Source organism: Gymnogyps californianus, chromosome 5 (genome assembly GCF_018139145.2).
Source record: "Gymnogyps californianus isolate 813 chromosome 5, ASM1813914v2, whole genome shotgun sequence".
NCBI lineage: Eukaryota > Metazoa > Chordata > Aves > Accipitriformes > Cathartidae > Gymnogyps > Gymnogyps californianus.
Window position 1 is genome coordinate 37,963,645 of NC_059475.1, and position 27,313 is coordinate 37,990,957.

At 33.5% G+C, this 27,313-nt stretch overlaps 1 protein-coding gene across 3 annotated transcripts in view; it reads left to right on the plus strand.

Annotated features, from left to right (window-relative positions):
- DPH6 (diphthamine biosynthesis 6) overlaps positions 1-27,313 on the plus strand; it is a 217,084-nt gene that overhangs the window by 45,385 nt on the left and 144,386 nt on the right. For all 3 annotated transcript variants that reach the window (XM_050898234.1, XM_050898233.1, XM_050898235.1), the window contains exons 4-6: positions 6,430-6,503; positions 7,447-7,565; positions 20,441-20,502. In XM_050898234.1, the coding sequence (XP_050754191.1) occupies positions 6,430-6,503; positions 7,447-7,565; positions 20,441-20,502 (255 nt within the window). The remainder of the gene's footprint in view (positions 1-6,429; positions 6,504-7,446; positions 7,566-20,440; positions 20,503-27,313) is intronic.

The window sequence follows — 27,313 nt, forward strand, 5'->3', positions numbered from 1 at the left end:
GCATGCTTCAGGTGCTGAGCTGAATACACGGTGCGGCAAGGCTTTATGTAAACTTTGTCCAGTTGAGGAATTTATGAAGGTTGTTAGACCATAGTTTTTTTTCTGTTCCACCTCATGCTCCATCGTTCTTCCCTTTAAATCTTCTTATTTCTTGAATTTGTGCCACTCCAACCTTGATTTGTTGAACCGTACAGGATAGGGGGATTGAATTTATTCCATTTCATGGTATGTAAGTATATTAACTAGTTCTCCCATTTCAAAGCATGTATTAAGTATATTGATGTTTCTCCTTGTGGAAGCTGCTGTCTGGACAGTGATGGAAGTTTATATTTGCTCTTTACCATCAGAAGAACTAAATGAAAAGTGATGGTCGTGAATAGCTCCCTGTCAAAAGTCTTTAAACATGAATGCTAACCACAACTGAAAAATGACACGATGTACTGCCATTTCAAAAGATGATGAAAACTTACATATTATCGAAGGAAATAAACTAGAATAAGTGCAGAACATCTTGTATATGATTATTTAAATCAGATTTAACGTAGCTTGTAAGCAAGCAGCCAATGACAGTCTTCTGTTCTTTTGTTACTAACTTCAAGATATATTGTATACATATGTACGTATATATGCATGTATGTATATCTATATACACACACATATTTATGTGTTTGTGTGTGTATATATATGCATTCATACACATGCACATCCACCCTTTAAATGTGTTATAGGTATGTATAATTGAAAAACAAAACAAAACAAAACAAACCCCAAAACAAAACCCATGAGTAATGTACTTGCTATTTAAATTTCAAGTTTGGGCCATTGTTCCAACAGTTGTTTAATAGAAGTTCTGTGACCTTAAAGATTATAATGGCTTTTTAAATTCCTTTACCATAGGATGATTTTGAAAGTTCCTAGGATTCAGGACTAGAATTTTTAAAACCCCAAACAAATAGGTCTGCGAAGCAGTTCATTTTAGTATAGAAGTATTGTGTCTGTATAAGAACAGGACACTTAAGTCTCTACTTCCAGGTACTTTTCTTTTTAATTTGAGGGAGTTTTCTTACCGAATATCTTTGCTGATGTATATATCTTGTAGGAACTTGAAAACCAGAATGAATTTTAAAAAATTACCATGTTTATTGCTCTGTGAGCTTGTTAAAAATGTATTGGGCAAGTCAGTTGCCATCTTCATGGATGAACAGGAGATTCTGTGAATCTGTGTATTTGGGAAATCATGAAAGGAAGTCCTACGGGTATTCATTTCACTGCATATTTGTTTATTATGAGGATCACATCTTTTTTTGAAGTTTGTGATATAGTTACTGTCTTATATCTCTGATACAACTATTTCCCATTCTTAGAGAAAGAAGAGTATATATAATGGAAACTGTTGTGGTAACAACAGATCTGCAATGCACTATAATAAGTATTATGATGATAAAGTAAACATATTATTTGTTTTGGTGAGGAAAGAGGAGTGTATGTGTTATAAAACAGGTTGCCTAGAGAAGCTGTGGATGTCCCATCATTGGAAGCGCTCAAGGTCAGGTTGGATGGGGCTTTGAGCAACCTGATCCAGTGGAAAGTATCCCTGCCCATGATGAGGGGGTTGGACTAGATGATTTTTAAGTTCCCTTTCAACTCAAACCAGTCTATGATTTTGTGATAAAAGAATATGGAAAATTGTGTATGATATGCGTATTTATGTAGCCATGGAGATTAATCTAATTGTGAGACAACAGTTGTACAGCCTTGTGTTTGTTTGTATCAGATACTTCAAAAACATTACTTACTGAACTTAGTTGATGGGATAGTTTGCCTCTGATAACTTAGAACTGAACAATTAAAGTTGTTATTAAATGGTTTTTAGTGTCTGTGTTTCCAGAATATCTGAGCACACTTTTTTTTTAATCAAGAAATAAGTAGAAAAATATCTGTGATAGAACATTGGATGAAAAATTTCCTCAAATGTTTGGAAAACATATACTGAATATTATTTCCTAAATACCATTCTCTAGCCACTATGGCTGAACACTTTTAATTTATATATAACTTTTTTTTGACAGAAATAGTCAGGAAAAGCCCTGAATATTTCAAATGAACTTGTTAGCAAAAAAAAAAAAAAATCTGCTATTGTATATAAGAATTGGTGGCAATACAGTTTTATGCTGGAAAAGTCTGTAAACTTAACTGTTCAAAATTATAGTAAGAATAAATATTCAGAATAACTTAAAGTTGTATTACATTTGTCTTCCTTAACAGCATAATGATACTACACATAATAGACAGATGCATAAAAATAAAACAGTACTGTTAAGTAGTGACAGTGTTGGGAATCTGTGCTTAATCGGTAAGCTCTAAGCTCTTCCGCTTTTAAAAATTATTGCTGCTGCTAGTACTCAATAAAAGCTTAAAAACATGTGCATTAAAACAGTATTTTTAAATTAATACTTTTGATGCCAAGTCCTTAAACAGAAGTAATTTCAAAGTGTGGTCACCTCTGGTTATTATCTGTGAGACTATAGTATCTTAGAATTTAGTTCTGTGGTAGTGACTATCATTTGCCAAAGGGTAAAATTCAGAGCTCTAAGATAGGACATCCAGGGCCACTGCAGGCATTATTTGCATTGCTACATTCTGTTTCCAAAAGTTCAGCTATTCTCAGTCTTTGAATTTGTGGCAGGGAAGAGTCCCTTTTTTAAAAAAGATATTTTAAAAATGTAGTTGTTTTTAATTATTTATTATTAACAGAACCATTTTTTATTAAAAACAGTTCTATTAATCAAAGATATTGTACATCTCATTCTTACAAGGACTTTAGAAAAATTACTTAAACCTCTCTATACTTTTGCATGAATAGTACATCCAATAGATTATTTTCTACCAGTTCTTTCTGAAATACCTCACTATTGGAATCATTAATGCATTTTTATGGCTGATCTTGTGGATGTACCCACTATCAGAAAAGTACTGTAATATTAAAGTGATGTAATTTGATTCCTTTGACTCCTGTTATTCTTCCAGTAGATGGTATTACTAACTGCAGCTGTGATGGCAGTCTGAGTGTTGACATTTGCATGGATCAGAAAAGAGTGCTTATCTTTGCATCACAATTAAGAGATGATTGTAAGAAAATTCAAAATTATTTTCTGGATGTTAACGGTTAAGGACTATACTTTGCAAAAATGTATATTCTATATCTTCCAACTATAAAAAGAACTATCAAGTAAACATAGAGGTGGATGTCTATAAGATGAAATATGTAATATACACGTATAGTTAAATACAGTGAAAATTACTTACTGTGTGACCACAAAAAGATTTTTTTACCTGGCAAAGTCCTGTAAGTTGGAGCATGCAGAAATTAATAGCAAAATCTTACTGAAATCAAAAGGAGTGGTCACAGTCTTACCATTAAGCATGTCTTGATGTCAACATATTGTGATGGATTCAGCCAGAAAGGTCAACTGTACTGTTACTGTATGTGTATAAAGTCTTAAAAAATGTAGAGGGTTTGGTGGTTGGTATTCTACCAGTTAGTGACTTTCTGTTGCACGTGGTTCTTCATAAGAACAAATTGATCTGTGTCTTAATGGAATCTGAAAAAAGTCAAGATTCGATTAGTCAGCTCTGTTTAGTAGAATGTAACACTAATACATTCACCTGCTGTTAATTTAATGAAAGCAAAACAATTCTGGTAATCTCAATAAGTAGAAGATCTGAATAATTCTTTGTTTTGCCTTTTTCCCAGATTTTGCTTGGTTTTATTGTGATCGTTGAACCTAGTGTGTTCCATGAAGTAATAAATACTTACCATTTGAACAGATTTCTAGTGTAGCTGTAATGCCAGTAGTAGCTGCCACATTGGTGGCTAGCTGCAGAAACCCCACGTATATCCCGCAGTTCTTGATACATTAGATGTGGTGTATCATTTGTATTGTTATGCTGCCTTGCATGAAGAAGTAGTAATGAAAAAGCATTTGAACATTCAGTATCTCTAACACTGGGAGGCTATGGAGGTGATTGTAGAAGTTCTTTGTGGTTTTGTTTTGTTTTTGTTGTTGTTCCCTGGATCATAGGCTAAATCTGCTTTACTCTTCCCTTGCCATCGGCCCCGAGTCCCTGATCTGCTTTATGATCATATAAATGCCGATGCTTTTCTGCAGTGTTTTTCTGGTTTTGTCTTCCCCTGTTCCTTTCTGTAGTTGAATACTTCTCTCCCTATAAAGGCATTCAGTTTTATTGCCATATATTGTCCTGGTCTCTGATAGTCTGGATATACTTCACAGCAGGAGTCCGAAGTTTGTTTGCAAAAGTGAGAAGCCTCAGCCATTCTGATTCTGTGATTCCATTACAAATATATTATAGTGTGTTGAGCAGAAAGGGATACAGGCTGCTTCATTCCTTCACACAGAAAGAAGTGTGGTGACTTGGAAACATGGACAGTTAATATTTAATGTATTAATTGTTTAATAATATTGGTTCATGATGTCAGATTCTGTGCATGGACCCCTTCATGAGTATTACCTTTGAGGATATGTTGCCTGTGATTAATTGTTCGCATAAGCAGAAATACAGGTAATGTTTCTGGACATGTTGAATGATGACTGAACATTGTGATGGAGCACATTTTGAAGGAGTTGTTAGTGTTATTCTTTTTACATAAAAATACAAACAAACAATACTTAGCTGTCATGTTTTCCAAGACTGTTACGTGACTTAACTTTATAACCTTTCTAAAAAGAAATTTGAAGAATGCCACTTAAGTGCAATTTTAGCAGTACAGGTAAACTGCGTATCAAAATTGCATGAAACAAAGGAGTATGGGGGAAACATTTTAGATGTACTTGAAGATCCAAGAAGGCTTCATGAATCATTTTATTAAATTTATTTAAAGAAAACTACTTACATAACTGTGTTAACTTTTTAAGAAATGTAATTCTAGATGAGTGAGTTGAGTAAATTGAAATGTCTATGATATATCTTTATTCTGAAAAGAGCTTTGAAACATTGTTGCACAGAAAGCTCAAAGAGAAGCAGAAGTAATATTGTCTGGATAATAGTAATAATGATGATAATACCGGCATTGGATAATGAACAAGTGACAGATAAGCTAAAATTAATTTTTATCAGTACTATTACTTCTGGATATGTGAGAAGCATCAACCTGAATCCTGTATGATTTGGCGTTAAGTTTCATATTAAATCATATATCCATTAATGACATGTAGATGTACATAAATTGAACAGTAATAGTATTTTCAGATTACTATAGGAATTTTGATAAATACAGTGACTCTTAAATCAGAAGTATAGATGGGTATGAATAACTTAGGAATTTGGTTGGGCAAATATGAGGTGAGAATTAATGTAAAGAAGAATAAGATAATAGATTGAGGAAAGAATATCCCAGACAGACATTAACTAGGAAATTTTTCCCTACAATATAATTATGAATAAAACACCTTCTGCATCATTTTATTGATAAGAAACTGAAAATGAATTTTAAATTCAGTACCATGGCAGGCAGAGACTGTTTTGATTTTGAAATTCATATCTAGGTATATAGTAAAAAATTTTGTGGTAAAATCTTGCTGCAGACTTCACAGGATTGCTGTCTAACTGAACAGGTCCAGAAGGTAATTCATGCTGTGTAGTTATGATCAACCTTGGTTAAAAGAGGAAAACAACTTTAACTAAAGTCTAGCTGGAGCAAATTTTAGGAAGAGAAAGTAAATTCAGCATGTTGATTGGGACTCAAGCAACTTAAAAATGCAAGCATTCATGAAATATTGTAAGTATGTGCATTTTCAAATGTTACATCCTCAGTGTGTTTACAAGAAAAACTAAAGTACTATTGGCTTAGGTAATTGAAATGAAACAGAGAAAATATGTCTGGAAAACCTTTTTTAATAGCAAAATTTTTTAAAGGTGATGTTGAGTAAGTTGCCTGCGAGTTTTCTTGTTCTGGTGTTAGGATAAAAAGAGTAATCTCACACCTTGTGCTGCATATTGTGACGAATGCTAACAGTTTAGTTAATCATCATGGTTGTATGTTGCTGATATTTATTTGTAGGTGGGATAGCTAACACCTCAGTTATAGTCAAAAGCTGGAAGTAATTTTCAGGATGTCAGGAAAACTTTAGGATAAGCTGTTAAATCTGGTACTTTTCAGTTACCCTGGTTATTTCTTCTTTATAACGGTACTTGAGTCAAGTAGATTACTGTGTTAGAGTAATAACCACGCAGTAGGTCAGCTGTGCTGCTCTCTTCTGTGCAAGATCTGCATTCCAGCCCATTCAGTTCCATGTACTGGGCACAGGGAAAAAGATTTATTCTTGGTTGATTCTGCTAGTAGAGGTACCGACTCTCTATTGTTTAGGCCAGCATATACTGCTATCATTAATATTGCATGTCTTTTTTCAGGACAAAGAAGGAGTAGAGGGTGTATCTGTGGGAGCTATTCTTTCTGACTACCAGAGAGTTCGAGTTGAAGATGTGTAAGAAAATATTGATCTTTATTAATCTTTATTAATATACACATTCAGGAAAGTGCTTTACTTGTTTGTTTTCTAACTCAAATTCTGGAGCAGACACAGTTGCTTTATTTCGCATGTTCTATGATACCCAATTCATTCAATTTGTTAATATAAGTATCTTTTTTCTCTTTTTTTCTTTTTTTTTTTTTTCCCTGGAACCATATGTTCATTAGTAAAAATCCAGTAGAGACTATACTGGATTTTTGGATTGCTCTTCAGGTCTCTCATGGGTCTATTGAAAATACTCAGAGTTTTTATATCAAAATAGTTGAGTAGGTTCAGATGTTTGATTTCAACAGAAAGCTCACTCACTTCCAGTGACTACGGTGAATACTGTAGTCAAATACTGTCTAAATATGGTATGTATCAAAACAAATAATTAAATTTACATTAAGAAGTTCTTACTTTGTATCACAAGCTGTATACATTTTCCTGAATGATTCTTTTCCTTGGGTGTTGATCCAAATCACAGGTTTGTTGAGTGTAACAAATTCAGCATTTGTACTAGTGACGTCTGCCACATTTATCACAGAGCAGTAACTCTTGCCTTAGCTGTGTTCATAAAAAGTGATCGCTTCCTAAGGTATTAATTGGTTTGCATCCCTAAAGGTTTAAGAATGCATTTTCTCATGGTTTTATTTATGTTCCCATGCAAATCTGTTTACATCAGTGAGTTACATCTTACATAGATGAATTATAGTCAGAACGAGTTTGGGTTTTTTTTTTTTTATATTAGACTTAATATATATACTGAAATCTAGGAATAGCATTGTAATTGAAATTGTAGAAGAAAAATTCTTTAAAGGTAGGAAATGAGAGAAATTAATATTCTTTAATTTTACATGAATCAGGCTGTGTAAAAGCATAATGGTTGGCTTTATCCAATTTTTTGTTTGTTTTTAAGATGCAGAAGGCTTAATCTTCAGCCTTTAGCTTACCTTTGGCGTCGGAACCAGGAAATATTGCTTAAAGAAATGATATCATCTAACATTCAAGCTATAATCATAAAAGTGGCAGCTTTTGGTACGTATTCAGATTCTGAGCAATATTGTCTACTGAAACTTCCCATGGACAAATCCATAACATAACAGAGAAAACCAGAAATTTTGTTCTATATTTTAGGATATGAAACGTTAATATGAAGAAAATTTTTAAAAATTACATGGCTGAGTAACAGGCATGATGTCTGAATAATTAATGTACCTGTATGCAATTCATTCTTAGAGGAGACATGGAAAAGCTGGAAAGTAATTCTTCCTATCATAGTCATTAAATTCCTTTTGTAATTTTTTTGTTCTAGTTTGGTTTTGATTTGCAGTAAAGATGCATGCATAATTCAGTGGTTCACAGTATTGTCATTTATAGATGATGCAGACTGGTGGCTAGACAATATTATAAAGCAACAATGAAAGTTTTAATAGAAATACAACAAATTAACATCAAACAAGATGTAATTATATGAGGCCAAAACATTTTGTGTAACAACAGTCTTTGGGTTGGTAAAGCATGTAGCAAACAGAAATAGTTTTTCATTGCCTTAAAAAAAAATGGTATTTACAATGTAGTTGTTTAGTATACCAGAAAATCAACGTGTCTTTTCATTGTCAAATATGTAAAATGAGGTTTGTATAATGAAGCAAATCAATATGAAAGATTACCTGTTTGTTTATTGTTTAAATGTAAAAATAAGGTCGAATGAAGTTTTCTAGGAAGGCTTATTGAATGGCATGCTCTATAACCCTGAGAAGAACATGAGAAACTTGTTAATGGTACAATATATTCATTTCAGACCTCTATGCAGTTTTTCATTTAAGAGTATCAAATGAGGTCTTAAGCATAAAGTGTGACCAAAGGACCTTTTATTTTTGGGTTGACTATAGATTTGCGGTCCGTTGTACCAAAGAATGGCTAGTATAATACAAGAGTGTCAAGGGCAACTTTCACATCAAATTCCTAATGTCTGTCTTCTTTAAAGAATGCTGTATAACAAAGTAATATCTCCTTAAATGTTAACCAAGAATTGAATTATAAACCCTTTAGACTGGATGAATTCCATGACTTTTTTTTTAAATTCTTTATTTTTTTATTTATTTATTCCTCTTTAGCTGATATAGTTTCTAACTAGTTTTTACATTATCACTATGATGGTCTCGCTGTATTGTTCTCTAGGATCTGCTAGGGCTGCAAGTGGGATTAGAATGATTAGAAATACCACATTCCCTTATTGACTTATACATAACAAGCAATGTAATTTAATAGCGTTTTCCTGAATTTTGGAAGGCCAGTTACAAATACACAGGAGTTGAACGCTATGTTTTCTACTATAAAACACTTCTTTTTTTAAACTGGGGAAAAAAAAAATCTTTTTTAAAGGAATAGTTTTCAGGCCATGTAAAGTACCTTTTTATATTTATGTTATTTTTCCATCAAATAGAATGCTTTCATTGCTTATGCTGACATGAAGAAAAAATAAAAGTCCATGAAGAATATGTAACATGCTTTTTCACATTAGAAATATTTTTTAAAGAAAATATGTGATTTAAATAATAGATAAAACTATTTCACAAGTAGACATCATTGATGACCTGTCTTATGCCTGAAGCAAGCTAAGCTTGTCTTTTGTATTCTACAGTCTTTAAAAAAACTTAAAATGCACTAGTTAGTGCACAAAGAGTGCTTTGTGGGCTATTCATTGAAGGAGCGAATACCATAAATACTTGTAGATAGCAATTAGATAGAAAATCACTTCGAGATTTTTTCTTTTTTATTTTTTTGGCTACAGGTAAAAGAAAGATCTTATCAGAGTCAATTTCTCACCTGCCTCAGGCAGATGTAATTAGATGTAAGCAAATTTAATGGAGCTTGTGTGCTCTGGGGCCATTCTGTAATGCTTTAATAATTGCATGCCTTATTAAAGTGGATTTAAGGTATGAAGGCTGTTTAACATATCAAGTGGCAAAGACGATAAGATACAGTTTAACTTTTTGCCTCTTAGATTAATAATCAAAGCTAAACTGCAGTGAAAATATTTAAAATAACAGATTTAAGAGTCTGAAGGGTAATGCATTAGATGGTACATTGTACAGATGTTAATGCAAGAAGCAAATCTGTAACCTGAGCTTGACATTCATCAGTGCTGGCATACTTGAACACCCGCCTTGTCCTGTTTTCCATTAACTCAGTGCCAGTATTGGCAAGGTAAAAGCCTGTCGTTTTATGTAGAAAACACATAATTATGCAAGTAAATGAGCATTAGTTTAGTACATTTCCCTAAATCCACCATTACAAATTAATACCATAAACTTTGCCAGTGGCAAGAGTTTTCTATCTCAGAGTGGTGTGCTTTTCCAGATGGGATACCAATTGCTCTCACTTACGTGCAAAAGAAGTATTGTTAGCAAGCCTTCTTCACATGCCTTCTGTTGATCTATAAGTAGATCAGCTTTCTTTCCTTTAGAGTGTATTTCAGAGGCTTTAATGATGAGAGAAAAACATTCCATGATCTAGCAGCAAACCTGAGCTATAAAAAAAAAAAAAAGCTGCTTATGCATATTTATCTTCAGTGCCGTTTTCTTGCTGCTAAGCATGCCTGTATGATGCACAATACTTTTATATTTGAAATATACCCCTCTTCAGTGGAAATCCCAGAAAGCCAAAATGAGGTTACTTAGTAATAGCTAAAATAGAAGCAGTTATTGATTGTTTTTAGCATGTGTGTACCTGAAATTCCAGTAATATCCATTGCTCATGTGAGTCAGTATAATATAGCACTGTGTAATATAACAGAGACAGTGTAATATAACAGAATAATAAGGTGCATTTTTGATATCCTTGCTCTCTGGACACATTTTACAGATTAAAATACTAATTAACTTGCAGAGTATGCATATAACAGATTCAACTTTTAATCTTGGTAACTCTATGTACTGGTCTTACGTGCCACGTTCTAAAGCAAATTGCTTCCACTGCAACACAAGGTGTGATACTCAGGTGGAAGTGAGAGGAGGAAGGTTATATTTGGAAGGAATCTTTGAGTTCCTTACAGTATGGTCCTCATTAAAAATTGAGCATTGAGTTTCATTTAGTTTTACTTTACTTACATAGTTAACCATACCTAAATCTTGTTAAGAATTAACACTAAAACTTAAGCACCACTATACATTTTGAAGTATGACAAACTTCAGTTCTCATATATATGAGAATATAGTTCAAATTGGTTTTATGTCGGGCAGTTATAGCAGTTTGTCTTCAGTGATTCTAGGTTTTTTTGAAATTTTAAGAGTAACATTCACCTTCAGTAAGTTTTATAAGTGTACATTGTTAGCTTGAGAAAGTGGGGGAAATAAATCGCTTCTTCAATGTTTCAGTCAAAATCAGAATATAAGCTCAGATTTCTATCTTTTATGGGATTAATATGCATTATTTACTATATATATTGCAGCTTCTTCCCAGTTTGGTTATAGTAAATTAATGATTTATTATTGAATTAAATACCTGAAAAAACATTGTAATTATGAGATAAGATAATAGAAATACTAAGATGAAAAAGAAAAACACAGTCATGGTTAAATTATGTTTCTAACTTCTAGCTGTTCTTTGGACCACAGGAGAGAAATAATACCATAATGCTGTTCAACTGTTGGACAATAATAAAAGCTGAAACTTTGCATCAGGGCTGATTAGCTTGTGGTCCTCAGCCTGCATTTGAAGTGGGGCTCTTATGCCACGGCTGCATCCTTTATCTTGTCAGTCTGGCTGTTATGAGTGCTTCTAGACAATCTGCATGCTCAGCCATGGGTAGAGTTGAAATCACAGGGGCTGTGGAAGCCTGAATTTTGAGATGATGTGGGCCCTAGTTGCTTACCCAGGCTATTTCCCTCCAACAACGGAATAATGAGTCCTTAGGGAGCCATTGCCATCTCCTGTCTGTCAACAAATCCTAAAGTTCATTCTCTAAAATGAGCTGTCTGAAGTACATATATTTAACTTGAGTCTCCTTTGCTGCGAGAAGATCTTGACGCTTGCCTCACAAGGTCAAGAAGATTGGTATACTCCTGCTGTACATAGTATCCTCTGAAAAGCTGGTAGTTTAGGGTTACGTATGTTTTTGTATATGAGCTTTTAATTTAGAGAGAGAGAATGTTACTTCTCAGTATAATGGAATCAGTACCTGGAGCTTTTGTTTATTATTTAAACCTAACCACCTAGGTGTCTGCATTATTGTTTATTATTTGCATGCCACTAGTGTACAGAAGTGAAATCCTGTCTGACTGAAATTGATAGCCAGACTCCCATTAACTTTCATGGAGGTAAGATTTACACATAAAGTAGTACGTTAAAAAAGAACTAGCACCACACAGTTCCTGGTTAAGCTCCTGAGGGTGTAATTTAGTGTTACAGATAAACTGATCTAATAGTGGGTTGCTGCCAAAAGGTTGATCTTTCCTTCCCCCTTCTAGCTGACTCTTCCAAACCACAAGTCTCTACTTGCTTCTGCCCCTGTAAAAGCTCCAGGGATTGTGTGGCTGCAGCTGGGTGATCCAGCAGAGAAGTATTGCTTTATTGTGTGTGCAGGGAACTTGCTGTGTAGATGCCACAGCGGCATGGAGGACAAAACTCTCTCAGTAGAAAGCTTACTACTAAATGTTGGCTGTAATGTCTGATCATATCCTGAAGTAAAATTGGTGGTTGTGTGAGTTTTGTCTAAGCACATCATCTGAGCAATGGAAAGGAACAGTGTTCTTTGAAAATGTGTCCCTAGTTTTAGTACTGAGCAATTTTAAAGTCTTTATTGGCGAAATTGAAGGAACTTGTTGTATCGTCATCACAGGGGAACATACTTGCTTCCTCTAAATATTTGCAAAAAATTCTCAGACAATTCACAAACATAACAAAAGGAAATGAGGAACATTTTGTTAAGAAATCAATACAAGATCCCAGTTGTTTTCTTCCATATTGTATTGTAAGGATTTGTTTCCTTACTACTAAATAAACTAAATATTGGCATTATTCTTAGCTAGTTCAGCTTATTTAGAGGTGATTGATCTGTTGCTTTTTCCTTGGGCAGTTACCAGGCACTGGAGCTGTAATGGAATCTATGACAGTCTTCACAACCTTTGCTCTTTATAATGTTTGGTTTTATTAATATGAAATTTTAACATTCTAGTACAAATTTTTACATTCTGAAATTTAGAATTTACATTCTGAAATTTCTATTAGAAATTTTTACATTCTAAAAAGTAGCCTTAAACTTTTATTAGAAAAATTATCCTTGAGCAATGTTAAAGTATTTTCTGGTATACACATATGATAGCTTTTAATTTTTATTGTAATTTTTTTCAGATTATAAGTTTGGTAAATTTACACCTATCACGTACTTTAGGAAGGATATTCTTAGTAGTCTTTTCCCCCTTCTAATCCTTGTTTCCTAGCTAGCACATGTTATTGTCACTGAATTTTCAAACAAAGCTTCCAAAGCTTAGTTGGTCCTTTAGAGTTTAAGTGTATTTGACACTTTTGCCTTAGGCTTGTTCCCTAATACATTTGTCTACTACCTCTTTTATCTACATCATTCAAGTTATTTACAATAAAAGAAAAGGTACCACACCTGTTTGTTCATCAGACGTGGTATGAAAAGACTTGGGAACAATTATGAAACCACAGGAGCCATTTTAGCTCAGGCCTTTTTTTTTTTCGGAGGGAAAAGATTCACATGGGAAAAGATCAACATGGAAAAATTGGAATTGTATGCAAGACCAGAAATCAATCAAAATTAGCTTGGGATTTAAGAAGAGTATGATGCAAGAGAGATGAGTAAGAGAAAAGAGAACTAGGAATGGACTTTAAGTGAAGAAAAGTTTTGATTCAGAGCATAGCTGAAAGGTTAGAAAAAGAAGATAAGAAAATAATCTTTGCATTTGGAATGTTATTTGCCTTGATGCTTGTATATGAATGACAGACAATTTGTTACCAGTTGATGAGGTTTTGGAAAGAGCTTTTAGTGCATGGGTATAAAGAAATGTTTGAAAATAAAGTGTGTTTCAGAAAAAGGAGAAATGAGATTTTGTAACAGTTTGCATAAGTGGATCTAGAAACAGGTTAGAGAGAAATGTCATTCCCTCTTTGCTATTTCTTGAGCCTATAGGTTGGAGATTGGGAAGGATGTCAATATTTTCAGTAGCAACAGATGACAGGAGTTAGAAGGAAGAGTGGGAAAGTGAATGTGCCTGAAAACAGAAAAGTAATTGAAAGTTGACATGCTTGAGTGCAGTGCTTCTTGAGATGTCAGACAGACAAAATTGGAGAGAGATGACTTAAGAGTAGAAAGATCGCTTTGCATTTTGGGGAGATCAGATCATCTAAAGAAAAAGTGAAATGGAAGCAGCAGGCTAGGAATGGACTATTAGGCATTTAAAGTGAAAGAGAAAAGGAAGTAAGGGTTCTAGTGAAGGAGACAGAAGAATAGTCAGAGAACTTTGAGCTGAAAAATAATGGAAGAGAAAGAGCTTAGTAAGAGATGTCAAAAGCAGAAATAATCTTAACAGAATGAAAATCAAGAGGGAGAAGTGGTGTCTTGTTAATACTAGAATATTACTTGCTGCTCTTTAATGCTTGCTGAGATTTAATTTCTGGATGCACATTCACTGTGCAGACTTCTGTGCTGAAACAGAGTGTAAGCTCAAACCTTTAAAGGCATATCTGTGTAGTTAGAACCATAGATGCTTGCTTTACAAGTCTCTGTTGAGTTGAAGTTTTACGAGACTTCTTGTCCTAATCTGATCCTTTATTTCTGCTCTGGCCTTTACCCTTTTACAGGTGATCTACTAATCTCCCCTGTCAGAAGTCTCTGTTGATCCATTTGGGGACTGTGACTTTTTAAAGGTTTATAACTTGTCTGCATGGGGATGGATTTAATGAAAGTGACACAAATTTTACTACTTGCACCATGCATCTTTCTCTGCCATTGAATCAAATTTCAATCCTTTTCTTCAAAGCTTTATAGCACTAGAACTGTTCAAAGCACGGAAATACCAAAATTCTTTAACAGGGACAAAACAGCACATCCTTTTTTATCCAAACTATGGTGCTGGAATGGTTGAACTCTTTGAATTAAAGTAATAAACAAATAATGCTCTAAAGTAATTCTACTCAAAACATTTCAGTATGTCGAAGTTAAAAACACTGAAAACAGATTTATATCAGGAAGGTCATACGTATGTGGCTATATGAACCGAACTTATAATAACTTTTGTTTTAAGTCTCTGAAGTCCGTTGAAAGTCCTGAGAGGAAGTTGACTGGGGCAGTATTTTCAATGAGCTGAACCATTTGCTGTATAGAGTCTTGGATTTGATTAAAAGCAGTTTAATGCTGTTATTAAACAATTCTTCCACAATCTTTTTTTAAACTATGAATGTTTTAGAGTTTTAAAAGTATCTGCATGAAAATATTGCCTTGTTACTTGATGAAACAGTACAAAATTTCTTCAAAGACTTATTGAGGTTTCTGTTCCTGAAATGGCAGAGCTAAGTTGCTTTGAATCCTAGAGGTAACTAGAACACACATAACTTTGTTGTTTAAAAAAAAAAAAAAAAATCACAAGAGGTAACAGATAAAATTAACATGGCTGGTATGAAGAGTTTTAGAGCCTTTTACCTCTTAGAATGCTAAAATTTAATGACATCAGACTAACCTAGTTTAGGAAATATTTGATGAACTTCCAAGAAAGAAGATAAACTGTGATCTTAAATAAACTGCACTGGAAACATATGCTAGAACCACTTCGGGATTAACGTTTTATAACTTTACCACTTAGCTTGGAAAGAGTTACTATATCTTCAGATTCCATCCCTGTACTATTCCCACACTGGATAAATTACTCCATACAAAAAAGGAAAGAAAAGAAAAAAAAGGAAAAAAAAAAAAGGGGGAAAAAAAGAAAAAAGAAGTAGGCATATAATCAAGTTGCGTGAATTTTGCTCTTTTATACAATAAATTAGAAGTATATTCACCTCAAATCTTTTAGAGTTGAAGTAATATCCAGTATTTATTGCATTTTCCTTTCCTTCATTTTTATATGAAAATTATGCAGCTTTTACAGGTTTTTCTTATGTTTTGGAAAAGGAAATTCAAGGAATCTGTCCACTTCACCGTTGTTATATAGCCTTTCACGTGTAAAAGTTATGAGGGAGTTAAGAATCAACTATGAACCTGTCAAGTTATGCTACCAGACAAAAAGTTCACTTCCCAACTCTTCATAGAAATGAAAGCTCAATATGACACCAGGAATAATTTACCTCCAGGCAATTTAAGGTATAGATTTGCAGTGCATTAATATCTCTGTGGCAGGTGCACTCCTACATTGTGATGGGTATCTGACATTCCTGCTCTCTTGCAGAGTAAACCTGCTTTAGCAACTGATAATTTTGTGTATAGGCTTTTCCTGTGCTATTAGAAACATACTCTTTCATTCTGTATCGTTTGAAGAACAGTGCTTGGTCCTGCTTCATGAAATCAGTGATTTTGTATTGTTTACTTAGAAAGAAGGAAAAAAAAAATCCCACATTTAAAGTAGAGAATTTTACTTCAAAAATAGTCCTATTTTCTCTGTTCCAATTCTAAGATGGGTGGTTGCATCTATCCTTTATACTCTTCTGCTTTCTCTCCATATTTCTGTACCTTAAAGGTCCCATCACCTCCTTGTTAAACCTGTTTTCTTCCTGAAAAAGAAATTGAAAAGAGAGAGAAAGAGACTGGGTTTGGTTCCAGAAAACTTAAGTCTTTCATTACCTCTTTTCTTGTTTAAAGCTCTAAATAATTCTGCTTTTGGTGAGCAGCTGATTAGGATCTTTCCAGAAACCTTATTGTGCATTATACTGCCCTCCATCATCAGAATTTGTCTCAGTCACTGACATTTGTAATGATGGCAGTTACTAATCTTCTCAACAATACTTCTCAAGAAGTCAGGAAAAAGAAGGGAACTTTAAGTTGCTATAACTTCAAAACAAGTTCCCATTTTTTCTCCCGAAGTCTATGCTAATTCTATGTATATGAAATTTCAAGAAGGTTGATAGTAGATAGTGATTTTGGATATTTGTTTTTAACCTTATTTTATGGAAGAAGTCAGAGAGGAATAAGATATACCTTTTGAATGGTAAGGTTGGTTAGTCAGGAAAAGACAGAGGTTTTTCCCTATGTTATCAACCGATAATGGTTAACTCATATTTTATTGATGTGTGTGTGTGTGTGTGATAGTGATTCTTTCACAATGTGTTTGTGTATTATGGGTTAGAGTTTGGCTCAGTGTAGCTTTCAGAAGAACTTTATGTACCACCATTTCTTAAAACCAATAATTATGATTTATTTTTATTTATTCAGCATTTTACTAAGAGGTGACAATAGAATTTTCTATATTAAAAGACTTCCTTAAAAATCAAGACTATTTTAAAATTCTGAACATGTATAAAACATGTTCGTGTTAGTAAGATGAGGCTTTAGAATGTGGATTTTATTAGCTGAATGTAATGCCATGAAAATGGAACTTGATTTTCTAATGGTCTTGATAAATGCAAGTAATATCAGGTAGTTACCCCTCAGGTGAGGACTTTATGCTACACTAATACCTGTGTACAAAGTGAACCATTTAAAATGTGGTTCTTTTGCGTAACTTAACACTAGTGAAATGCCTTTTAGTAATGTTCTTTGGTACATTTTTTTCACTACAGGACAAAGCCCTGAATTTCTGCCCCAGTCTTTGAGATTGCTGCAGTTCTCTACAGCACTTGTCTTGTGGCCGTGCGTAAGAGGGCTCTGCAACTATTGTTGATATCTGCAGGAGTTCTGCTCCTGTCAGTAGATTTATCAGGAATTACAGATGGAGTAGAAATTACTTTGAAGTGATTATACCATTTGTGCTATCACATACTGATTTTACAGTAAAACTAGGCCACAAAATTGGAGGTGAGAGCACAATTTATTTTACTGAGCACTGTTAAAAACAGCATTATCAAATCTTTTGAGATGTTTCTGTCATCATGTACTGGTCTGTCTCAAAGAAATAAAGCCCCACTTGCTCTCTTGACAGCACATAATAAATTGACTGATGTAGTTCAGTTGGGGAGTTAAAAATGCATTGAAAATAATGGGGCATAACATTCTAGGGTTAACATTTATTCATAGATGATGCAATTAAATAGAACAGGCATTAACTTCAAGGTCAGTCAGTAAAGTAATAAAAGTGAATATTTTAATTGAATTGTAATTGCTTCCCATTGATACATGCAAGTTAAGTAAAATAGATGTCAGTGCTGCAAATTATAGTTCCCTTCCTAATTAATTTCTTAATTCTACACACAGTCATCCAGGCCATGGACCTTGTTGTAGGTTTATCCACCCATCCAGCTTTCTTCACATCTAGTTTCATGCAGGAAAAATCTGGAGGATGTGGTTAAATGGAATGTACTAAGAATTTACAATACATTGTTTTTCTTTTTAGTCTAAGTCATTTTAAGAATCTGAATCAATCCACTCCTTTGTTTAAAGAAAAACATACCAAATAGAAGTATAGATTTATATTAACTGTTTTGTAAGTACGGTTATAGATAGTTTATTATACTAATAGTAGCAGTAGACATACAGCTTCATCTATGCCTGCCTACCATTAGAGATTTGAGATGTGGATTACTGGTTCTGCAAATTACAGGTTACATTGGTTCTTGATGCCTTTAGCAGATGGTCTCTATTCACTCACAATACAAACCTATTGGAAACTAAAGGAAATAATATTTTTCACAAGAAAGACAAGCTATCCAAAAATAGAGTTCTGCTGAGAAACAGAAAGGGTACATTGCACTTTCACAGATTTTCATGTGGGTGTAGGGTATTACTAAAGAGTTTACCCATAGTGTATACATAGGCAATTTATTTGTATTTTGTATACTATTTGTAGAATAGTTTCTTTTAAATTATTGTCTTGTTTTCATTAGAGGGCAGAACAGTAGGTATAGCCTTCTTAATATCAAAGAGAAGTTGTGAAAGAAATAATATGTTAACATGTCTGGTTCTGACAACCTTTTCCCTTCTCACATGTTTGTAATGTATGCCTTGGTTTAAATTTAGAGGAAACCAATTTGTTTTTATCAAGAAGAGGGGTTGCTTTTCTTAGAAAAGCAATTACATTAATGAAGAATGTTAATGTAAATGTGTGAAATGAGTACTGTAATATGGTACTCATTATTCATTTATTTTAAGAGAAAATGCTTGTTTAGCCTAATACCTATCCCCTTAAAAACAAGGACATAATGCTAAGCTGATGTAAGTTGGAAGACATCACCAGAATCATTGGAAGTATTGAAATGAAATGAAGATATTTCAAAATTATTTCCACAAGCATAAATTATCATTATCTTATATCTAGCAACACACATTTTTAGTCTATTAATAAAGAACAATAAACCAATACCAAAAAAGAATAGAGGGAGGAAAAAACCTCAGTCCTCTTTCATTTTAATTATTAAGCAGTTTTTAAAGTGTTCCCCTAGATAGTAAGGGAATTTTTAATGTGCTTTAATGAAATATTTAAAAACTTCCTTAATATTTTGAGATCTCATTCACTCTAACTTGTTTTAGTTTCACAGCAGTTTAAATATACCAAGACCATCACTGTAAAAATTAAAAGACATATTAGCTATTTGAACTCAGCAACGACTTTATATAAGAGTATATCATACATTTATATAACAGCTTTCATCATCAATGATCTAAAGTGCTTTGCAAGGTGCTTTGCAACTTCAGAAATTGCTTCTAAATGGAGTCATTCTGGTGGCAGCTCTTTAATGATACCCATTATTGTATAAAGCAGTAGAGTAGGAAAAAATAGACAAGTATTGCCATGAGTACAAAAAAACCCCCAAACCACAATAATTAAGAGTAGTAAAAAATTTAATCACTGAAATTTTTCCAGTGTTCCTTCACTTTCAGAAGTCATCATTTTGTTTTTTCTTATTTACTTCGTATGTTAAGACCTTTTGACCACTTAGTCTCAAATTCAGCTATGATATTTATTTGGTTGAAGATGATGTCAGCTCTTGAAACAGTTGTTCCTGGATGCTTTTTATCCGAGTACTGATTTCTGCAAATTATTTGATTCATTCCTGAGAAGTGACAATTTAACAGCCACGAGTTGTCAAAACTCATAAAGTCAAAAAGCTGAAACAGGAACAGAGAGGGGCAAGTTAGAGGAATTATCAAATGTTAATAGGGCTTACTTTTTTACTAAGAAAAATAAATCAAAATGTAGACACCATACAGAATATTTTGTGATGGATCAAAAGGTACAACATTCAAGACATTCTGTAAGTCTGAGCTTTATATCTCCATCCTTTTTAATTCTTACCTTTTTTCTGTGGGTCATACACACAGAGAATGGGATTTAGCAAAAAAGTTTTTATTATGGAAAACAGTCTGTGTCCCTTCCAGTAATTTGCAGGAACTATAAAAAAAAAACTTGTATTTTAATTTAATAAGTATCTACAAAGGTAACTTCTGACTCAAAGAGGTAATTTCTGTGTAGTATTTTCATTACCGTGGACTGCATGTTTACTTCACTGGTTAGTGAAATTTCTAAGAAACGAAAACAACAGCTTTTCCAGTTGACACGCAGCGAAAAGGTAATTGGCCTTATTTTTCCACAAACATGGAAACCAGTTGCCCAGAGGGGATAAGAGAAAATTCTGTCTAAGTGTGTTTTCTTTAGGATAGAGATGATTTTACGTACAGTGGGACTAGTTTCTAAGGGAGACGTGCTATATTTGGGGGGAAAAAAAAAAGCCTTTCTTGATGTCATAACAGTACTTTATAAAAAATATTTTTACACTTCTTTTTTGGGGGTTTTTTTTGGCAGGTTTAGATCCAGATAAGCATCTAGGAAAAACTCTGGATCAAATGGAGCCTATTCTTTTGGAGGTGAGTATTACTTAAAGGATACTCATACAGGTAAAGTTGCAAATAAAAAGTAACATAGGCAGAAATTCAGTAAAATTAACTTAATAAAAAGTTACTTAGTTACTTTCAGAAATTAGGTGCTAACCCAAGGCTTATCTTTGTACATAGAATATAAGCCTCTGATATGCACTTTCAATATGAAAAACATTCTTTCTGGAGGTAGTTCAGAAATGGTGCCAGCGTCTTTAAAACAAACTAAAGGCAAGAAACCTCAATGTTAAGGGAACACTAACTCATATGTCACTGTGATAAAGCTAAATAATTGCATGCAAGTTAGAGGCTTTCACAGCAAGGAAAGGTAGTAGCAAAATCATAGGTGATCCAAAACCTCCCCACAGATATCCCCATCTGAAGGTTTCCTACCATTTTTTACACAGTCAGACTGCATACAGTAGGGCCTTTCAAAAATGGAAGAAGAGGTTTATTCCTGAGGATGTACTTAATTCTGTACAAAGGGTTATGTAGTCCTCAAAGCAGGAAAATGCTTGTAGGCAGAGCTAATAGATTTATTTAAAGAAAAATTATTTAACTAGGGGAAAAAAAAAGACCAGATCTTGTACCTGAGTCTTCTTTGAGTTTGAGGTAGAAGCATCAAACATCAAGCTAAGTACAGTTTAAGAATAACAGCTCTGAAAGTGTGTTTTCATGTATTGTCTGTGACAAAGCCAATTTACCACAGTTCCTTGTCCTCGAGCCTGTTAAAAACCCACAATTATTTGTGTGTTTGGCTATTAAGAGTCTTGGTGTAACTTTTATCAGTGTAAGCTGTCTAAATTTGTGCGAAACAATCTCCTAAAAATACTTTTTGTTGTTAATCTGGGTAGTTACTGTTCTGCCTAGCTTCGTAAGCAGTTTTTCTGGAACAGCTAAGGGCATGGCAAACTTGCAGAAGAGAAAGAAAAAGTAACCAGAATTTGTTAGGAACTTTAAAAATCTCTTTTGCTGCTGAAAGATAATGGAGTTAAATAGGAATTATATCTTGAGTTTAACTTCATTTTGTGTCATTTACATGGCTGGAGAGAAGAGGATAGGTAATTGGTACCTGGCAAAGCTGAACAGGAAGAACGAAGGTCCATAACATTCAAATAGTCTTGCTTGAAGAGATTGTTGTTGGCCTGTTCTTAGCTTGAAGTTCGTTGCTTCTGCTTCAGAGCTGGAGAATCTGCCCAGAAATCTTCCCCCCTCCCCTGCTATATAAAGTAGTTGATGGAAAAATCCCCTTCATTATCTCTTTTTGTAAGTCTTGCTTCACTTATATCTTTAGATCATCTCAACTACAGCAAAGATTCAAGAATACCAAGGGACGGAAAGGAGAAGTGTTTTCTCCTGCTCCAGAAAAAGGGAAGGAAGGAAAGTAGGGAAATAAATATCTTCCTAAATTCTTGTAGTACAGGTAAAAAAGCAGTGGTGGAGACATACAGTAGGAGTACACAAAAATAAGTATACATTAGCTATATATAAAATATTTGTTCATATTTGTCATTAGCAGATGTTTTATTTCACGGGGTGAAAATAAAGGTAGACTTAAAACAGTAAATAGTTGTTAAACCTAGGGATATCTGTAAGATCCAAGAACGGTTAGAATAGACAATAATGTATATTATATATAATGTATGTTATATAATTATTAATGTATGTTCTATTTTTTGTATTATATAAATAATACATAGTTTAAGAGTACAATAAACATTTAAGTGCTCCTTCAGTTTGTTGCTGCAGATCACTTAAGCAATGTTTCTGTTTGTCAGAGCTGTTTCTTTAGAATCTTAGTAAGTGACAGCTAAGGAAGGATAAAACTTTGTAATCATGAAACAATGAACAATTTACTGTGGAACAGATTTAACAGAAGCATCAACTTTACTGTAATATCAGTTCCACACTGATCAGTCACATTTGGATGAATTAATATTTATGTGGGACTAGTTAAATAAGTCAAAAGGAGGAAAGTACAGTCCCTGCATTCGCAGAAAGCTTCTGTTATCAAAACTCAAGTTGCAGCTTCAGTGGGGCTGCAGATGGGTAGCTACTCACCTCACTTGGATCACCACTCTTCGCTTTCTTTAAAACTGTAGCAGCAAGTATTGCAATTTTAGTTATGTTACTAGGATATAATTAAAATAAGGCTTAAGAAGTATTCTTCTCCATTTGCTTTCACTAGCATTCGTTTTAAAAAGAAAATAATAAACTGAGAAATCCAAACGTACCTGGTATTTTTGGGAATTAAATGTATTCTTCCTGATGTTTGATGGCTCAAGTGAAGTGATTCTTACTTACTTGGTTTCACTGAAATTCTTGCTGTCATGTTTTAATACTTCTCGAAACCCTCGTTTGCAAGTTTTATCTTTTATTGATACAACAATAAACAGAGCAATGACTGCATAGCTTAAGGTGTAGAACTAGTAGGGCATTCTGACTCTACTTGGAACTGGTTGTCAGGCCATTGTAGGGGAGACTGCACAACTGATTATTTGTTCATGTAGCTGTTTCTTGCGCATATGCATGCTATGAAAGTCAAAGTCAGTACAAATAAATTGTTTTTACTGGATACTTAGTCGGCTTTAAGGCCTAATAAAGCCAAATCATTAACTATAAACCGAAGAGAAATGCTTAGGTTTATGATGTGAAAAATACTCTTTTGCAAACCAATTAAGTCTTCAGCATTGGAAGTTCTAGTAGACAGAATGTGAGAGCAAGGAGTTCACAGTTTTCAGTAAGGAGGAGAGATAAAATTTAATATTCTGACCATACCAAAGCAAACACCATAATAGATTAATTTTTAACATTGCACATCCCCAAAACTACCACAGCTTTATATACTCTTATGTGTTTCATTTGTGTTTTATTATCTAACCAGTAATTTCAAATTTAACAACAAATTCCTTAGAATTTGTTGTTCTTGTTGTTTTTTGCTAATTTATGCTTTTTCCTATTCATGTGGGATTCTCTTTTGGGTTCTCTATTGACATCTAATGTTACTTTACATAGTTGTTTATTCAGCTAGGTGCAGCTAGGTTTTTCATTACAGCACTTTCGTAGTGTGGTGTGCAAGTTTGTGAGAATTTTTACAGTTCTGTTTAAGATTAATTAAATAGTGTTCTACGTGTTCTTCAGTTTTGTTGAAAACCAGTTTATATCTTCATAAGTTCAGTGCCCGGAAAAATGCCAATGTTGACTATAAGAGGGTCTTTGATATTGAACCACAGCATGTATGACATGTTGAGTCATTTGGGATTGGTAGGGAATATTCTGCTTTACATTTTAGCATGTGTTCACAAAGTTCAACTTCTCTGATATTACAGATCAGGAATTAGGACTTTACTTACTTCTTTTTATACTAGAAGCTTATCTTAAGGAACAGGCAATAAAACCAAAACCAACTTGTATTACTATAATGTGGCTATTATAATTAGTCTTTTGGACATAAAAGAAATAAGCATGAAGTAGTAATTTTCTTTTTAGAAAAAATCTCTTGAGATCTCTTGAATTATTTAACTTTGGGAAAATATATTGTCACCTAAATTTTCAGTCTTCTGATTTACTTTAGTTTATGTGTAAAATAGAAATGATAATAATTACTGACATAAAGGTGAGGTGTTTTTGCTGCTGTAGCAGCAGAAAAATGGAGGAGTATTGAATGGGAAAACCTTTGATTTAATTTTGAATTTTTTTTTCTGACTTTATATACAGAAGGTTGAACTTATGAGTACAACGATGATCTGCAACCCATAATTTTATTAGGGGTGAATTATACTGGCTCAGGACATTGGCATTGTGGCAAGGAAAGTTCTTGAATTATTACTTTTTTTGAAATAATAGGCCTTTGATTAATTATTGATGAATGGTTGCTACATAATTGCTAAATTATTAAATTGCTCTCATGTCACACTGTTCCCTATATACCAGGAGCCCTAGCTTTTTATACTAAAGAATTTGTTCGCAACTTGCCAAATCTCAGAGGCTGCTCACACTCTCCTTAAAATTTATTAATAGAATGGTAAACGCATATTATGGTTATATTTGTCTGTACTTCTGTCTCTGCTAATAGACAGTAAGAAAACTTTTAGTCATTTGTATGCTTGCTGAAGAAGTTGATGAGTACTTGTGATGTAAAGAGCGTTTCTGTAATTATAGAGAATTTACTAAGTGTTACAATTTCTGTCTGGGAACAAAGTCTTCGCTTGAAATAGGAAGCACTTGAATTCATATCTTTCATCTTTGATTACTAAACTTAAATGAGAAAGTCAGCTTTAATCCTTGTGTTTCATTCCCAAGGTAGGAAGAGACTGTTCTTCAGGTAATGTTTGGGCTGATCGTTTATATACCTTGTGTCTTGTGTATTTGAGTTAAGATTAATTTTGTGTAGTCTAGAAGATGTTTTCATCATATATTTCTTTTGGATTTTGAATTGGACTTGCATTTTTAGTTAAGTGTAATTTGTAAATTTGCTGGGTTTGGCTCATCTGAACTAGAAGGCAGATTTAGCAATCATAAAATTTAGATTAGAGTATAAGCTGTTGTATTGTTATGAATGTAACATCCAACTTGCAAAACAAAATAATTCGTCTTCAAAAAATGTTAATATTCTAAATGACTAAAAGGCAAAGTTCTGAATGTCATTGATGAAATTTTTAAAATATTGATGACTTTGTTAAATGAACATTAAGAATCTGTTCTATGAGCTGCTGAATATCCTCAGTTCCTGTTGACATTAGCGGGAGCTGAAAATCCTTTAGTACCTTGTATAATTGGTGTCAAAAATGATCTCGAAGCCAGTGACATTGAAAATGAGCATTTCCCACAACAAAGATAGGAAATAGTCTCACATCTTTTGACTATTCAATGTTAATTGCCAATAATTATTCTAGGCACTGATGTTTACAAGCAGAGCTACCAATTTTGAAAGTGACTTTATAAACAGTCACTCCTTGTATTCACTGTGGAAAGGTTACAGTTAGAAAGGTCTCTTCTGGTTTTCTCTCTTTCATTTTTTTAATAGTTTTGTTTAGGGTTTTTTGCAGTGGAAGCTACAACGAGAAGAATAATGAAAGGTTTTGACTAACTGTTTTGTAGGTTGTCCATTCTTGTTGCATCAACGTTAATTATTCTTGATGTATTTGTCCTATAGAAACCTTGTTGCCATTGTTGACAGATGGAGTTCTCTTTTATGTCAGGAGCGTAATTTTTTAATGAGCACTTGATTAAAGGTTTTCTTCTGTTCCTTTTCTTTAAAAGAAAATGTGAAAGGAAAAAATGAAAAATACCTCTCATAACAAGACATTGAAAAATGATTTAATATATGTTCCAAAAGAGATTTAGATTTTACACCATCAGACAACTAAACGGTCACATAGAGTATTACCAAGATATTTTTTTCTCAGAGCATTTATACTTTTCTCCAAAATAAAGGCTGAAGAGGATTCAGGCCTTTTGGTTAACTAAATTTTAAATTTAAAATGTGGTCTTCGATTTTATGAAAACATTCAAGTTCCATGTATTTCATTTTCTTCTTTCACACCTAACTTTGAAATTTTTTTTTTTTAACAATGATGATGGCTGAAGTTGTAAACACTCTTTGAAGTTTTAAAATAAAAAACTTTGAAAGAGAACTGTAAAGTAACACAAACTATACATTCAGCTTCAACAATAAAAATACAGTATCATTTGAATATATCAAATAGACTTGCTACACAAATATTCTGGTAACCATATAAAAAAATTGAACCTACAATGTGTAAATAACCCAGTCTCATGCTTGCCTAAAAATACACAAGCGACAGATTTGGAATTAATTTCTAGCCCCCAGACAGACTTTTCCTAATCATCTCCTACATGTGGAGAACTGCATTGCTACTTTGACTGCAGAAGCATCATGGGTGGGCATCTGTTCCTCTAAGGAAAAGCATAAAGGGGTTAAATAAATATTCCCAATAGTAACACTGGTGTTTGCAATGGAGTTGAGGACTGCAGTTCAGCTTCTCGTGAACTACTTGAAGCAGAACGTTAATGCTTGCTTAATGTGAAAAAACCTGTACAGGACTTGACTTGAAGCAGCTAGTGCTGGGACACTTTAGAAGGTGATATAATCTGCTGATGAGGAGAATAATTTCTCCTGCAGAAAAAGGGAGAGTGTCCCCATGCTCAGGCATGGTACAGGTGCTTGATTACTACCTATTGGTACAGTACATTAATACGCAATTACAGTGAACTATTCAGCAGTTGTGCACTCCTTACTCCAGCAAAAAAACTTTGGTTCCTGCTCCACAGATGCTCATTTATAAAGCAGGGAATAATTAAGATAGTCATGTCTCTTATTTTGAATTCATTGGTTTATGTAGTTATGTGTTTTAGTGGGATATCCAGAGCTTCAGGGATATTCATAAATGTATATGTTGATTTAGAAAGTATGTTCAGTACAATTTATAAAGGAAACAGCATGTTGCCACCTCTTTAGATCTTGCTTTAGCTTTTTGCTTTTGACTTAGAAAACTCTCGTTGGTTCTGTTAGAATTTTTTGAAAGAATGGATATTTACTAAAGTATAGAATGCAGTTGTTGAATCTGTTGCCAAAAATTGTGTTCATTGTATACTTCTATGTGAAGTGCTACTTCTTGTGTTGATTTACAGTACAAGTTTCTCACAGAAGTGAACTATCTATGCTAAAGAAAGATAGACAAATACGGGAGTCTGAACAACCTTTCATGGCCACTGAGGAAGAAGCACTACAAATTCATTCGTTTATCTGAAAGTTACAGTGCCAGTTCTACTTAAAATA